Source organism: Telmatherina bonti (assembly GCF_933228915.1).
Source record: "Telmatherina bonti genome assembly, chromosome: 5".
Taxonomy (NCBI): domain Eukaryota; kingdom Metazoa; phylum Chordata; class Actinopteri; order Atheriniformes; family Telmatherinidae; genus Telmatherina; species Telmatherina bonti.
In genome coordinates, this window is record NC_136623.1 from 21321575 (window position 1) to 21337516 (window position 15942).

The 15942-nt window shown below is 39.8% G+C and overlaps 1 protein-coding gene across 1 annotated transcript; it reads left to right on the forward strand.

Moving 5' to 3' along the window:
- On the forward strand, window positions 1–15942 carry epb41l4b (erythrocyte membrane protein band 4.1 like 4B; the record flags this gene model as incomplete). The annotated part of the gene is made up of 23 exons (XM_079241245.1): window positions 1–294; window positions 2374–2478; window positions 2564–2606; window positions 3093–3171; window positions 3424–3468; window positions 4542–4594; window positions 4747–4867; window positions 5506–5593; window positions 5681–5769; window positions 5878–5947; window positions 6035–6204; window positions 6950–7059; window positions 7680–7713; window positions 8039–8072; window positions 8216–8319; window positions 11847–11986; window positions 13041–13162; window positions 13247–13360; window positions 13473–13529; window positions 13619–13764; window positions 13959–14079; window positions 14242–14375; window positions 15879–15942. The coding sequence occupies 23 exons, from the start codon at window positions 1–3 to the stop codon at window positions 15940–15942; spliced, it is 2337 nt and encodes a 778-aa protein (XP_079097371.1).

The window sequence follows — 15942 nt, forward strand, 5'->3', positions numbered from 1 at the left end:
ATGATGGACTTTCTACGCCGGACATTTAGCCGCCGCTCCCGGAGCCGCTTCCAGGCGAGAGAGAGGGACGAGCGGGACGGTAAAGGGGGAGCAGGAAGTGGGGGAGGAGGAGGAGGAGCAGGGGGGATGACCGGGAACCCTCTGCTGTTGCCCCATCAGCAGCAGGTTGTCCACGCACCTGCCGTGGTGACCGGAGCAGCGCCGGTCCACATCCCGGCGGCCGGAACAGCCAGGACGACCATCACCTGCCGCGTCCTGCTGCTGGACGGCTCGGATGTCAACGTGGATTTGTCTGTGAGTGTGCTGAAGCCTGAAACTGCGTGTTTACACTGTCCAGAGTGTAAGCATGAGTGCAAGTGGCAGAGCGAGTTGGTAGCTCAGATCACTGTGTGACCAGTGGGACATTTTGGGGTCCTTTTGGGTCTTTCCTTGTGGTTTGCACGTTCAAATGTCAGGGCTGTGATCAGTTTATTTGCAGGCTTCAAAAGTCAGACTTTAATTGAGCTATTTAATGTCAGCTTGAGCAAAGTTGGGTTCAAAGGGAAAAGTGATTATTTAGATGTGTGTTTTACTTCTCCAATAATTTATCAGGTGCAAAGTTCTAATCAGGATTCAGAGAAAAAGTCTGTTGTTTTATTGATGAGAAGATTTAAAGAAGTGTTTGAATAAATACTGGGACCTTTTATTGTATTTCAACTAGGGGTCAGCAAATGCATCACAATAAACTCCACCATGACGTCTGAGACTTACGTTTTTAATTTTTAATGAGATATTTTTAAACACTTACAGATCAGTCAATGTGATTAACTGTGAAGTTAAAAAAATGTGTTTGAGGGAATCCATCTGGAGTCACTGGTCACCACACTGCTAACTGTGTATCTGTAATAGCCTCTATGTGTCTTCCTGTGTGAGAGGTGCAGGTCCAGGTGTTGCTACCTTATCACTTTATTCCTGATTCTAACTGCAGGGAACTCTTGCTCAGACCTGAAGCAGACCCCCCTGTTTGCTCTTTTATGGCATCTTTGCTCCACTTTCTTTCCACTGTTTGCTCACATCTGATCTTCCTCAAGCAATCTCCGCTTTGGCTCACTTCCTTGAGCCATGCTCTCTCATAATCTTCTTTTACACTCCCTCAGTGGCCTTTCTCCCTCGCTCATCATCTTATTCTTTTGCTCCCCTCCTCCTCCTCCTAGCCCTTCATCTCCTTTTTTTTTTCTCCTGCACTCCCTCCATCTCCCTCTCCTTCTCAGTCTGTCTCTATTCCCTGACTCCCTGATCTGATTTACCACTATGGGGACTCTGTGCCACAGACAAACGATACGAGCATGCAAGGGGTAGGTGGGATGATGAGTGAGTGTGTGGGCATGTGTGCGTAAGTGGCTCCTCATAAGATGTTTTCATTTTAAAGGTTGTGTGTGTCACTGAAGCTGTTGCATGCGTCACTTCTGAAACTCTGTTAGTATATTGTTGGTTATCTGACCAGTGAGTTTTTCTCTTGTCCTGCTGCAGGCAGATTATAGAAATAAAACAAAAGCCGCAGTTTCTCCTGGGTAGTACTGTTTAAAATGACACATGACTTGTCAAGCTGGTGGCTTAGTCACAGGTGTGTTAAAACAAGCTTGTTCACGTGCTCTTGTTTTCCCACAGGCGCTGTTAAAGGTGCACTGAACACAGTCAAATACTTTCCTCTTATAACCTATTAGTGTGTCTGTGTTTCAGACAAAGCAGCCAACATGCAACAGAAAGGGTTAAAAAAATGAAAAAAAAGGTTATGTTTGCAAATTATTCATCTTTGTGGAGATGATCGAGGCTATGACTCCAATCAGTCTGTCTATATACTGCAGAATAAACGTAAGTTGTGTTTTTTATGCCCCCACTCTCCTAATACCACTGATTTCCTCACAAGTACACACACCTACAGGGAAGCTTGGACTTGTTATCAGGATACAAAGTACAAGGCTGTCATCCCTCTACACGCCCTCTGTGTTTTATATAGGTCAAACTCAGGTTATGTTTTCATATGGGCCAATGAGGCAGGTCTACTCATAAACTGCACCCAAGAAGTTCAGGACAATATTCTGTAGTTTGTGCTTTATTGTGCCACCTTGTGTCCTTGGTTGTTTTTTTATGTCTAAAGCCTGTATACAGGCGTTTCCCTCAGGAGATTTTGCCTATGTCATCCATGCAGCTACTCATCTCCCCTTCCCCTCCTGACACAGATACCAGATCAGTGTGGAAACAGGCTGAATGCTGACACTCAGGTTTAAAGATTCCTTATTAACCAGAGAGGATGTGTTTCCTGCTGTAGAAGATTTAAAAAAACAAAAACAAAAAAAACCCCAACAATTCTCTTTTCTATTTCTTCTTTTCTAGAGCAAATCCAAAGGTCAGGACCTTTTTGATCAGATCATGTATCACATAGATCTGGTTGAGACAGACTACTTTGGATTACAATTCATGGACACAGATCAAGTTTCAGTGAGTAAAAAGCTCTTACCTCAAAGAGTGTGGACCACATGCTGATACAAATCTCACTAACCTTCCTACTTTTGATTTTAACTAGCACTGGCTGGATATGTCCAAACCTATAAAGAAACAGATCCAAGGTACGTTCCCCAAGACTTAATTAGTATGTGTGCAGAAAATTGTGCAGCCTACTGTATGTGCATGCGGTAGCAGGTAAGTGGGGAGCAGGTGGAGTATTATCAAATGTTTACAAGGTGATTAGCATGTGCATTAGGAGCCATACCCTTGTTTGCTCTCCAACTTTTATCAGGGGAATAAAAGGTGCAGCAGGAGGGAAGAGAGATGAATATTGTTGTAATTCTGTAGCATGAAGAAATCTGATTAATGTTGACATAAACACGAGGGAAAAAGTAAGGCTGCAGAGAAATGTGAGTGAATAGAGATTTCTGACCTTATGACAGTGATGGATGAACTAGATGGAAAAGCTACAGTGGAAGGATGAGATTAAAAGGATGACATAAATCATAAGAAGGTTTGATTGGTTAAATTAATATCCACAAGTTACTGCTTCACTGCGCTCCTTGTCTTTATCTTCCCACTTTCCTGTCTGTCTTTATTTCTTTTAGATGGCCAACCTTACCGGCTCTTCTTCAGAGTGAAGTTTTACTCCTCAGAGCCAAATAACCTGCGTGAGGAATTTACACGGTAAAAATCACACACAGACACACACTCATATTAATACATCCACGGTGTGCTCTCTGGAGCCCGGCGTAGAGGTCTAAAGGGGACATAAGCTAATTACTTTGGTTCTGTGGGCAAATTCAAATCAAGGCCAAATGGACAGAGACTTGTTAAAGCAAATTATGTGTCAGACATGAGGGAAAAACCTGTGATACATCCATCGATTTATTGTCTTGTGCCTTCACTCACTTGCTTTGTTGTTTGTGACACCAACAGGTATCTGTTTGTGCTGCAGCTCCGACAAGACATTTTGTCCGGCAAGTAAGTCTCTTATCTGCTCATATGATTGTGAAGAGACAGGCCGACATTATTTACACCAGGCAGGAAAAGAATGATACTGATAATTGATCTACTTGCTAAGACCAACATGTTCTTGGATTATTCTGTTCTTGCCCAGAGATAAATGCAATAAATACATTTCAAGATGATTTTACTATTTAAAATGTAACCTCATTTACTGGCTGTTGATCTGATTGGAAATGATTGAAACTACTTCTGACCACAGAGCTTTAACTTATTGTCTTTGTTGTTGTCACGTGACTGAGACAGTAATCTACATGCTGTTGTGTTTAAGAGGACATTAAACCAGTAAATTTTTACACAGATCCCTAATCAAAACATTATTAGAGTCAAACTCAAAAAGGATGTTGACCTGGCTTGCAGCTCCACTGTCAGTTAGAGCTGAATACCACAGGTCACACACGAAGAAGACCTTTCAAACGCATTACAAAGGCCAGATGGTTTTAATATTCTGGTGGACTGATGTTTCCTAGTAATTACACGTGCAGTGTTATATTGTTGCAAGAAATGATTTGCTTTTCTGTCAAGAATTTCACTAGAAGATTTACTCCATTTGTGTTGAGATAGCTCAGCAGAAATGCTGGAAACGGCGACAGTACAAACATCCCCACAAGTCACTTTCAGGCTCTCCATCTTCACTTGTGAGGACGTCCATGTCTCATCAGCAACATTAAACCTTGAATAAACACACTCATCTGCACACGGGTCACCTCCGCTAGAGTTTTGGGGGACGTTTGTACATCTGTTTCTTCCACACAAACACAGACCTGGCAGTGCAAACACCCTCTTCAGACAGTGTGTTACCGCCTCTATCTGGGCCACAGATCCCCTGAGTCCAACTCTATTATAAAGCTCAAGATCAAGAACAGCAGAGGGCTGCTTATTTTAGGAAAAGGGTTGCTCTTCTCCTCCTTGACATGCTCCCTCACACATGCACGCAACGTAAGGCATGTAGCCAGTTTTATGTCTCTCCTACTCACGCAAACTCATGTTGACATTTGTGTTGTGCTCATGAATATCTGTTTTCTTGTCAGGTTAAAATGTCCATATGATGTGTCCGTGGAGCTGGCTGCTTATTGTTTACAAAGTAAGTAGAATTGTTTTTATATGTTGACATTTAATGAGATTTATCACCCAAAAGGGTAAAAGCAGTCACATTTTTAAAGCTTGTAGCAAATAGTTTTGTTTAATTTGCACAGTATAAATCCTATGAATGTGTTTTTGGGCATCTCCATCCAGGTGAGCTGGGGGACTGCGACCCCTTGGAGCACTCTCCTGAGCTGGTGTCAGAGTTTCGTTTCACTCCCAAACAGAGTGAGGCCATGGAGGCAGACATCTTTAGCAGGTGGCTGGAGCTCAGGTAAGGGTGAAAATAACACCTCTACACTGTCAAACTGTCTTACTGGAGGGCATACTGGCCGACAACTTGACCTAAGCAGGTTTCTCTTCTTAGTGGATGAAACAACAGGGGCAGAAACCAGAGCACAGGGCAGAAAATGAAGTAATTTTACTGCTGCCTATCAGCATCAGCATTTTCACAAGGGTGTCTCATTTCACCATCTCTCTGTGTGTCCCTCCTCTGCCTCCGTATCACTGGTCTGTGTTAAGGATTATGGACTTAATCTCTGAAGGAGCTTGATTGATTCAGAGCATTATTTTAACCCAACTGCGTTCTGATTGCATCCATCTCAGATTAGAGAACTTGCATACAATATGCAGCTCCTCACTTGGTCAGGATATCCATCAAAAGGCTGCCTAATGTTATGGTAAGCCTTATACCACACCTAAAAGACTGAACTGGAGGTGCACCCTGGTAATTACTTGCCAGTTCTTTACTTAGGAGCTCACACCAGTTAGAGTCAGAAGTCATGCAGCAGGTGTTGTTTCACAATAGTTTTTCTTTTCTGAGCTTTTAATCAGAGTCAGAACCAAGGTGATGGAGAGAACGATATTTTTGTTGTGAAAGATCAACACTGTGTCATGTTGTTTTGCCCTCAGGGGAAAGAGTCCGTCTCAAGCAGAGATTTCTTTTCTCAACAAATGCAAATGGCTGGAACTTTACGGCGTAGATATGCACTTTGTCAAGGTGTGTGAGAACATTTTACTATCACAGACATCAATTTATACCACTGTGGTGTTTGAGAACTAAGTGTGTGTGATGTTTTGTTTTCAGGGCAGAGATGGAGGAGAATATGCACTGGGTCTCACTCCGACTGGCATCTTGGTTTTTGAAGGCTCCAACAAAATCGGCCTTTTCTTTTGGTAAGCGTATCGAAACTCAAACTCATTCAGATGTAGTTAGTTAGGAAGAGAACTAAAGGAAAGGCTTGTTCCTATTGTTCATTTGTGCGCTTTTGTGTGTTTACACAGGCCCAAAATCACACGATTAGATTTTAAAAAGAGTCGACTTACGCTGGTGGTGGTGGAGGACGATGATCAGGTTTGTTTCCGTTGACATTCCAGCGGCCTAAACTTCCATAATGGTTTCAGAAGGGGACTGACTGTATCTGCTTATTTAATTGTGAAGGGTCGTGAGCAGGAGCACACGTTTGTGTTCCAGCTAGCCAGCTCCAAGAGTTGCAAACACCTGTGGAAGTGTGCCGTGGAGAGCCATGCCTTCTTTCGTCTGCGCCAGCCAACAACAGGAAAAGCCAGCCACAACGACTTCACACGACTGGGATCCCGCTTCAGATTCAGGTAGAGCACAGAGACGGCCTTACACCTGCTCTTTAGTCTGTAGAGCAGTTTCCTGTATGACACGCATCGCCTGGCTCAGGTAGCTGTGGCTAGGACTACTTGCCAGCATATGGGGAATAATGTGTCACATAAAGCAGAGCCTTTGTATCTATGGTTACACTGTATCTATGGTTACATGAATCAGTTCCTATGGCGACTGAGATGTTTCCCTCATATTGTTTGTTTTCTTATGCTCATTATCAGAGATGGTCAAAGCAAATTCTCACACTTGAAGGGTACTTCCTGTTATTTGTTGGAGCAGCTCAATCAAAACTGTGTGAAAATGCTCAGTTGTCAGCAGATAAACACTCATATTACAGATGGTGGAAGCAAAAACAAACACTCGAGCAGTGAGAAAAACAGAGCTGACAGAGAATAAGATCCTGTTGGTTTTTTTTTCTTTTTGTCATACACATTTTTTGTTTAATCTCAATCTCAGATAGTCATTTATGGGTTTTTTTCCAGTTTTGCTTGTACTACATGCCAGATTTTGTGATTCGTCTTCACAAATAATTATGTCTTCTGAACTTATTTTTAAAAAATATGTTCCTGTGCCTCCATTAGTCAGCTCTTGTTTCAACCCACTTTTGTTTTCTTTTTTTGTAAAACACTGCAAGCTCAGTCGCTCTGCAGCTTGGCAAAGATTTTGAATGTAGTTTGTAATAATAACTCTCTCTTATTCACTCATTTGTGGGATTTTCCACAGTGGAAAGACAGAGTATCAGGCCACTCATGGAGGCAGACTGAGGCGAGCCAGCACATTTGAGAGAATGCCAAGCAAACGGTACCCCTCTCGCACACAGTCGCTGGGCAAAGGTGAGTCTTGTGAACACATTGAAAACATGGATGACTAATAATGCATGCTCTGTCCTTTACGAGCCCTTTTGTGTTATCATAAAAGTCACACACTCTGTTCTCTGACTCTCTGAAATTTCCTCCATAGAGGCGTGAAGCTGACAAAAGCTTCAGCCTGTGAAACCATCAGGCCTTTCAAAGGTTCCTGTCCAGAAATATTCAATATTACGTTGTGATTTTTTATACGTTATTTGACATAAAACAGCTCTGCTCCTTTTTGAAAGAAAACCTTTCTTGGTCAGAAACACCTGCTGTACTCTCAGTCCTCCATAACCCTCACCTTCTGAGAGCTGCAGTGTCCTGACAGGCTCACAAGCAGAAACCTCACTTTATGATACCCATCATAAAAGAGGAAAGTGTAGACTATAGTCTGTATTTATCCCAAGACCTTCAGCAATTATTTCCAAACACCTTCTAGACTCACATCTACCATTCAGACCCAGTATGTAAATGCAGAGCTGGAAGTCTTGAGCAGAAGAGTAATAACATGTCTGCAGAGTCTGGACTGACTCATAAAAAAATTATGATGAAACGCCATACATGCACGTTTATCTGCTAACGGACGTTGCATCTCCCTGCAGTTGCCATTTCTCCAGCCAAGCCTCCACATATCAGGTAAAACATACACTCTTAAACAGACAAAATGCACACATTCACATTGCTATCTTTGCGAGGGCATTCCCCTATTCCAATAATTCCTGATCCCCTATCCTTGACCTTAATCCACATAACTGCCTGGATTTACTCTAACACAAAAAGTAGCCCTTTGTAAATGAGAATTAAAAGTGTTGTGACTTTTTTGCTATATTCTGATAACATTAGCTTATACAGTACAAAGATAAAAAAAACAAAAACAACAACAACAACCTATATTTAATTTTGCTGTAAAATCAGTTTTTGTGCAAATCTGCTGTCAGTAATTGTTGACATTCTTTTGCAGCTCTCATGCCAGCCCTGATCCCAGCCTTCATGCAGTGAGCAACCTCAGATAACCCTCTTTCATCCACATTCACACACACACACACACACACACACACACACACATATGGCAGCAACAAATCTGGCTTGTGGCAGCATTTAATTTCAGTTTCTTTCAATCCTTTCCTCCCCCCTCCAGTATCAGCACAACATTCCTATCAGCCATGAGCCGTGGCATCTGCCTCACCCGGCACTCACACCCCCAGTTTACCTGCACCCCTCCGGCCATACGCCATCACACAGGTAAGACCATACACCATGCGGAGAACCTCCATACTCCACACTGTCTGTTCTCATCGTATTTCATGTCACTCATACCCCTTCCCTCTTGTCTTGTCTGCCTCCATGCTTGTGTGTGATCCTTCATCTACACGTCGTGCTTAGATCATCCTTTGAGGCTACCAGTCCAGTGTCCAGGCATCCTCCTGTCCCTCAGCGAACCAGCAGCACCCTGAAAGGATCTGCCAGTTTGGTTTACAGGGATAAGGTCATGACTGCTCTTTAACCTTCCTTTAACCTGGGAATCAGTTTTGGATTTCTGAGATTGACACAGAGAGCAGCCCCAAAGAGAGAAGCTCTGCTAATGAACTCGTCTCTTTCATCCTCATCAGTTCTGTCTCCATCCATTTATCACATCTACTCATCTGTGTCCACCTTCTTCAAAGTACACAGGACTTTATTGTTTGAGCTGTTTCTGACAGCTGAACAGATTTAACGGTGTAAAATGAAAGGGACTAGTATTTTTTTTTCTAATAAACTACAGGAGGTTACTTTTGTGTAAGTTTATTTGCTGATTTTCCTGGCTTATTCACAGTGTGGACACTTGTACAACCGCTCATCAGCACGGCTGCTGCAGTAAATTCCTTCTGAGGATTATACTTCTGTACATTATATGAATGTGTAGATAAATACTCATGAATAAATACACACCTAACTTCATGTCTCCAGAATACATAAAATTATACCTGCACTTCAGAAAGTTAGACAAATATGTTGCATCAATTTGTATTTCTTTTTTCATCTCAACTACTAATGTATGGTGCACAGTACATGTATATTCCTTTAAATACTTAGATATGAATCAAAACAAAAATGCCACCTGAACACAAATGAGATAAGAACTGCTTAAACAGGTTTGTGTCTTGCTTTGTGTGCAGATTTATTTTATTTTGATGTTTTAATTCTTCTGTGTGTGTTTACTTCGAAATCTCAAATGTGCCTTGAGGGTGGCTTTGTTTTCATGCCTTAAAATATTGTGACAACTAAATTATTTCAAATCACTTGCATGAAAATAGAATAAATTAACGGCTGTATGAGGTAATTAACAGCAGGTGGAAAGGGTCCAGTGGTTTGTGCTGGTGTAGGAATTATGTTGCTTTGTTTATAGTATGTAGCTCAGTGTGAAGTAGAATCTTGCATATGCAGTCTTGTTCTTTCTTTTTTTTTTTCCACTAAACATTACATTAATGTTACATCAGGTTATCTATTTGATAATTCAACTGTTTACAGAAAATGTGGCCAATGTTATGTGTACTCTTTTGTGTTTTTATGTATGTTCAAGTCGCTATTTGCCTTAAGGAATCTTGCAGTGTTGCTTCTAGAATAAATAAAAAGCTCATTAGAAAAAAAGCGTAAATTTCAAAGGTCTTTCTGACAAACTGCTGCTGCTGCACTAAAAGAAAAACATTTATAAATGTAAGAAAAAATTCTTCAGGCCCTATAGTATTGTTCAAAAGTTGAGATGGCCTTCATTCCTTCATATGTTGCTGGGAACGAAGGAAGAAGGTGCATCAGTGAAGCAAAAACAGTACCGTTCTAATAAGGTTGAAAGTCTGTGTTTGGTATGAGCAATTTCATTCTTCAACAAAGCCTGAATGCACTTCAGGAGAAGTTCTCCAGGCTCCTTCAAGGACCTTCCAAAACTCTTCTTTGGAAGATGGCTGTTTTGTTCTCTGTCAAGATGATCCCACACTTTTCCAAATATCTTTTTGTTAAGTCTCTGGGAAGGATTCATTACTCAATAAGACCTGTTGCCACTGATTTTCAGTCTTACTCTTGTATCATGTGGCATATGTCATCATATTCTCCCTGTTTCTCTTACTTATGAATGGCTTCTTGATCGCCAACCTGAGAGACATTTACTGAGGAAGCTTCAGTGAGTAACGGAAGGGTCAGATTAACCACTTAGGTCCACTTTGGACCTTTGCTGGTGCCCGTCCTCAAAGGCATCATTTTCAGAATCCAATAATCTGCTCTATGTAGTTCGGCCTGACGCTTCCTTGTTTTTCCTGTAGGTTTTTAATATCCTCATCTTTTTTAAGACTCACCTTATAACATGCTGCGATATGACAAGTTATGTCAAATAGCTCTTTGAGAACCCCTTTACTGGTGCAACTGGTTTCTTAGATGCAACTGAATAAACAAAAAGAAAATGCATGTCTCTACAACCACACTGCCTAAACAGATTCCTTGATAAGGTGTAATTGCAAATATGGCTTTTGTGCATTACTTGCTTTAGTTACATTCTTGAAAAATTCATCGTGGTCAGCGGTAAGTGACTTACAGAGGGAAAAGAGCAGATGTAGAAAGGAAATCAGTTCTTCTGAAAATGGTCAGGTATAAGAACTAAACTCACAATGAGTGAAAAAATATCAATGTCCTAAAAAAAAAAAAAAAAACTTTGAAAGATCTGTCTTGGGAAAGCCTGAAGAATATTTTTATGTTTTTTATAATCCTTTGCAATTCTTTTGGTTGTTGATAACAATTGCCTTTTGGTTATTAAATTAAATTAAATCAAGAGAAGCATAGAGCCAACTTAAATAAATTGCATCCATTACAAATAACTGGATTAAATTTACTGAATAAAGTTCAATGACCAACTCAGCAATTAGACTTATCATTTAGTTTATTTCTGATAAAAAAATCTGAATCAGAACGTAAAAGGTTCAAGCTATGCAGAGACTTATGTTAAATTCCTACTCAGCAGGAATTTATCCTTTTGTGATTGTTGTCTGATAAACTTGAGTCATGTGCTGTTCTGCACATATTATATTTATACACTTACTTAAATTGCACAAATGTAACAAAGATGCAGAATGCTGCGGATATTTGCCATTATATCTCAGTACATGCTGCAGTATTATTTTCCTTATTAATCAATTAAAATAATATTTGCATTTAAGTTATTTAGCAAAATGTAAACATGAAATTTTTTTTAGATAAATTAAATATTTAATATTAAACAATTAAGTCTTTCAAGGTGACTTTTCATGAACCTGAATCAAAGTGATTTGGATTCTTTATTTTTTTAAAATGAACTTGGATTTACATGAAGTCAAAAGTTTCAGATTAAATTAAATAATTTACATTGAATCAATGCTAAAATATTTAGTATGACAGCTTGCTTTTTTTTAGGTTTTGCCAGTATTCAGTTTTTTCCCCCAGTGGTTTTCATTCTGAGTAAAAAAGATAAATTATTTTAAGATTTTTAGCATATATAATTTAATTTGATCAAAAATATTTTTAAAAAAAGTGAATGATAGAATGCAGTATGTATCACGCTGATGCATTTTCTCTTTAAGGGTTTGATAGCAAAGAAAACCAGAATCATTAGCAGTGAAACAGTCATGCATCGTCTCATAATCCATCGAGTAATGGACAGAGAATATTTACACGTTAGATGATGAAGATTTATCTAGATATTTGCAGTTTGTTATATCCAAAAGGCTTTCTGTTTGGAGGCTTGTTTTAAGTCCATGTGTCTTCCACAGTTTCCCGCTGAGCGGTCTTGCTACTGACCATCAGTACAGCTCATCAGAGAATGAGAATTCATATTCTGGCAAGACCCACCATCATCACCGCCGCCACACACACAGCCAAGACACTCTCTGCCACACACACACCAAGAACAGTGAGTACTGTCAGCCAAGAAAGGTGATGCATAAATGTGTCTGGACTTTACGTCGATGCTCTTTTTCTTGCTCAGCACTGTGTAATTTAGAAGTTCAGTTCATCTAGATTACACAGTCATTAAACTGCATTTGTCAGAGTTAATTCTGTTCTTTTGCAAATACAGTGTTGTCAGTGGAGAATACATTTTTTTCTTAGGCAACTTTGCAAATTATCTCTGCACGCTCAAAGTATGACTAATGCATACAAAAAATGGCCAATGATATTCCTGACTTTTAAAATAAAATTCTTATCTATCCGGCCATTTTTTCAATTACTGCTACAAACGTTTCCTGTTTGTCAAATTGACCATTTTCTTGATCTGTTTTTAGGATTAACTTTGCTTGATCAACAACCCCAAGTTCTAAAATAACACCGAAGGAGGTGTCTTGTCTCTGTAAATCTTACATATGTGAGGGACTCACAGGTCTCCCTTGGCTGTTCCTGTAGAGTTCAGATAATCATCAGTCTTCTTTGTAGGCTTTGTTGGGTCGACAAGCAAAGAACTGTAATGATACATTTAGTGCTATACAAGACTGAGTATTGTATAGCAATACTTGTTGCATGCAGTAGACTTATTTCTCTTTGAAGAAAGTATCTTGTTTCAAATAAGCTGGAAATAGGTTTGGTAGTAGAATTGTCCATTATTCTAGTGCCTAATGTAAAGTACCAGTAGTGCTCTTGTTCAATAAGTGATTCAAATATGGGCCAATTCCTCTATTTTATAGGACATCCTTATCATTTTTGGTGTCCATTAGACCTTTAATAAACTTGTCCTATAGCATATCTCAGTAACCTCAATAACTTTACCACTCCTCTGAGAGCTTGACATTTTGTATTAATTATGAATGAATAATGATGGACATCTGTCCCCATTAACTTTTTTTCGCCTAATCATTGCCACTTATTTTGCATTCTCTACTATTTATTTATTTTTCTAATCATATTAATTACAACCAAACATTTGATTGTCCAGTATTTAGGAGAGAAGTTTTAATAAATACTGTGTTATTTAGAACGCAGAGCTCCTCCCTGCCCAGCAGATGACCTGGACATCTCTCAGTCTCTGCTAAAGGCTCTGGAGACAGAAGGAGATTCTCCTCCATGGCCCTCACTCCACATCAACATTGACAACAAGGTCAGACCAGTCTTCACTTGATACTTTCACATCCCAGTGAGATGTATACAGGTCTTATCACCGTTCTTGTTGTTGTCTTGGCAGGCAGAAGAGAAGCAGCTGTCTGAAAAATCTCTGCACCCACCTGCTTCTCCAGCAATGCTCCCTGACCACCTCAAATGCAACATCCTCAAAGCACAGATGGAGGCAGCTTTCAGGGTGAGCACTAAATCTCACTTCCCACTAATTACCATTTTAAAAGTCCCTGTCAGTTTTTGGCAGCATAACCAAAAGCGCTGTCTCAATATTTTACTCCTGGACAATGAAGAAAGAGGTCCCAACAACGCCCAGAGGGAGGAGTTCAAATGAGACCCTCAATGACAGGCCAGTACCCCACCCCTCTTTTTCCATGTTCACACATCTTTCTGCAAACTTGACTTACCCTCCTGTGTGATGGCTCTGCTTATCAGGTGTCAGAGCTCGTCCCAAGACTCAGCTGCCTCAAGTCTGACAGCAGATAAGACACCCCACCGGCAGGACTGCAACTTAACGCAAGAGGAACTGCAAGCCAAAGCAAATCTGAGCACCAACCGCAGAAAACGCCTGGTCCGACAGTTCAGCTTGTGCGTAAACAAAACTGATTGTTTCTGACAGCTAGTGCTCTTAATAAGTTCTTGGGTTTCTAAAGGTGGAAACTTTTTGAGATAAATACAGCTCTCAGTACTTGATAATAAAAGCTGAGCAATCACGCGCATTTTGATCGGAACAGTCTGCAAGTTGCGTGACCCATTCACTCTTCCATTGTGTTCCTCACCAGTAACCATGAGGATGAAGATAATCTGCCAGAAGCACTTGCAGTGATCTCCTCTCAGAAAGCTGGCAAGTCAGGATCTAGCAGCTCATTGGACAAACAGATACAGCCATCTATATACCCACAGGTAACACCCACACACATAAACTGTAAAAACTCTTCATAATGCATGCTTTAGCTGATATAGTGCACTGTTTACCACCTTTGGGGGTTAATTCACTCTTTCTGTATTGCCTTAAAGTAAACAGAGGAATGTCTGTGTGTTTGCATACACTGATGTATATTCCAGGTGGATAATATGCCAGCACTGGAGCTGGGTAGTCCACGCTGTCATTCTCTCTCGCCTTCCCCTCACCTTTCCCCCTCCTACTACCGTAGCTCCATTCCTCACCTCGCCCCTTACCTCGCTGCACATAATGACAGGTAACACACCCACACTCAATCAAGTACTCTGTTATATTTAATGGAAAACCAGTTGTGAACATATGGTCAATTTATGAAACTAAATTAATTTTAGAGTTGTATTTACTAAAAATGAATATATCAGTGATTTAACATCTTACTAATTGAATTTCTTCTACAATAACAAAAACAAGCTTAATCCCAGTGCAGATATAAATATTAGAAAAATTTTATGATTATAAATTTTATGATTAGTTATACTCGTGTTGTTTATTTAAGTGGTAGTAAGTAACTCTCCAGTATTAGATTTGTGTAAAATCAGCAACATTTATAGTATTGTTGTGGTGATGCATCATCTAAATCATTCAGTAAAGCTCTTTTAGTCTGGTTCTATGACACGTTCATAAGCCATAAGTAGGCTGACCCAAGAACAGATTTGAGATATTAATAACTATACTAGAATATTACATAAAGTCAAATGATTCATGATAACTGGACCAAATGTGTTTAAATTAGGTGACTTCCAAAGAGCTCAATAGAAATTTTTGCAACAATGTAAAGTAATTGATAGTTCAGTCCTGAGTGAAATTCAACAGATTTATTTCCACCAGAATGATTAATGTTAACAGCAAGATAATTATCCATCTAAAGTAATTCTTCCTCTCCCAAACCTCAGAGGACTGGCAATCATCTTGTCACACAGTATTTTGGCTGTTACATTGACATTAAAAATAAAAGCTTTAGCACCTTTTGCACTAATGGCTTCATTTCGTCACACACCCACTCATTTGCTTCTTTGTTGCAACAAGTCATTTCCTGTGACAGTGATGGCCAGGTATATGCTAAATGAGCTGGATGCTGATATCCTTTATGAACCAAACTCATTTGACCTACTCTGAAATTTAAAAAAAAAAAAAAAAAAAAAAAAAATCATTAGGCTTCCTTCTATGCTCTTAAGCAAAAAGTTTCATTTCAGTGCATTGTTAGAAAAGGCACAATTTTTTTCTTGGCACTTTTCATAGAGGTTCACATCATACAGAGCCCATCACACTGTTTGAAACTCCACTGATGCCTTCTGTGCCCAAAATGAAGCACTTGTCTGTTTATATGTTTTAGCTTGATTATGAGTTGTGCTACCCTTATTTACCACTGCAGCTTCCTTTAAAGTGACATGCTGTCTTGATCTGTACATGTTGTTTCCTGCAGCAGTTGTGTTTCCATTAATATTTAATTGATCAATGATTTCATTGTATCCTGTTGTGAAATCGAACTACCAGCCTTGAAGCAGATCCAAAGCATAAATCAAAGCATTTAGACCAAATCAAATATCAATTATTATAATATTTACCTTATAAAGCAAGTGTAATGTTGTTTGTGTTGTTTTTATTGCAGCACAATGGTTTTTATGGGGCCATTTATTGAAAAGAAATTACATCATAGAAAAAAAAAATGACAAAAAAATCAAAACAGGTGAAGTTGAAATATGTAGTAACATACAACTTGTGTGTTTGTGTTTATCTGTAGTGGAGAGGAAATCAGGCTGGACAGAGAGAAGATCATGAGAGCTCTACTGATGACCGAACTCTGA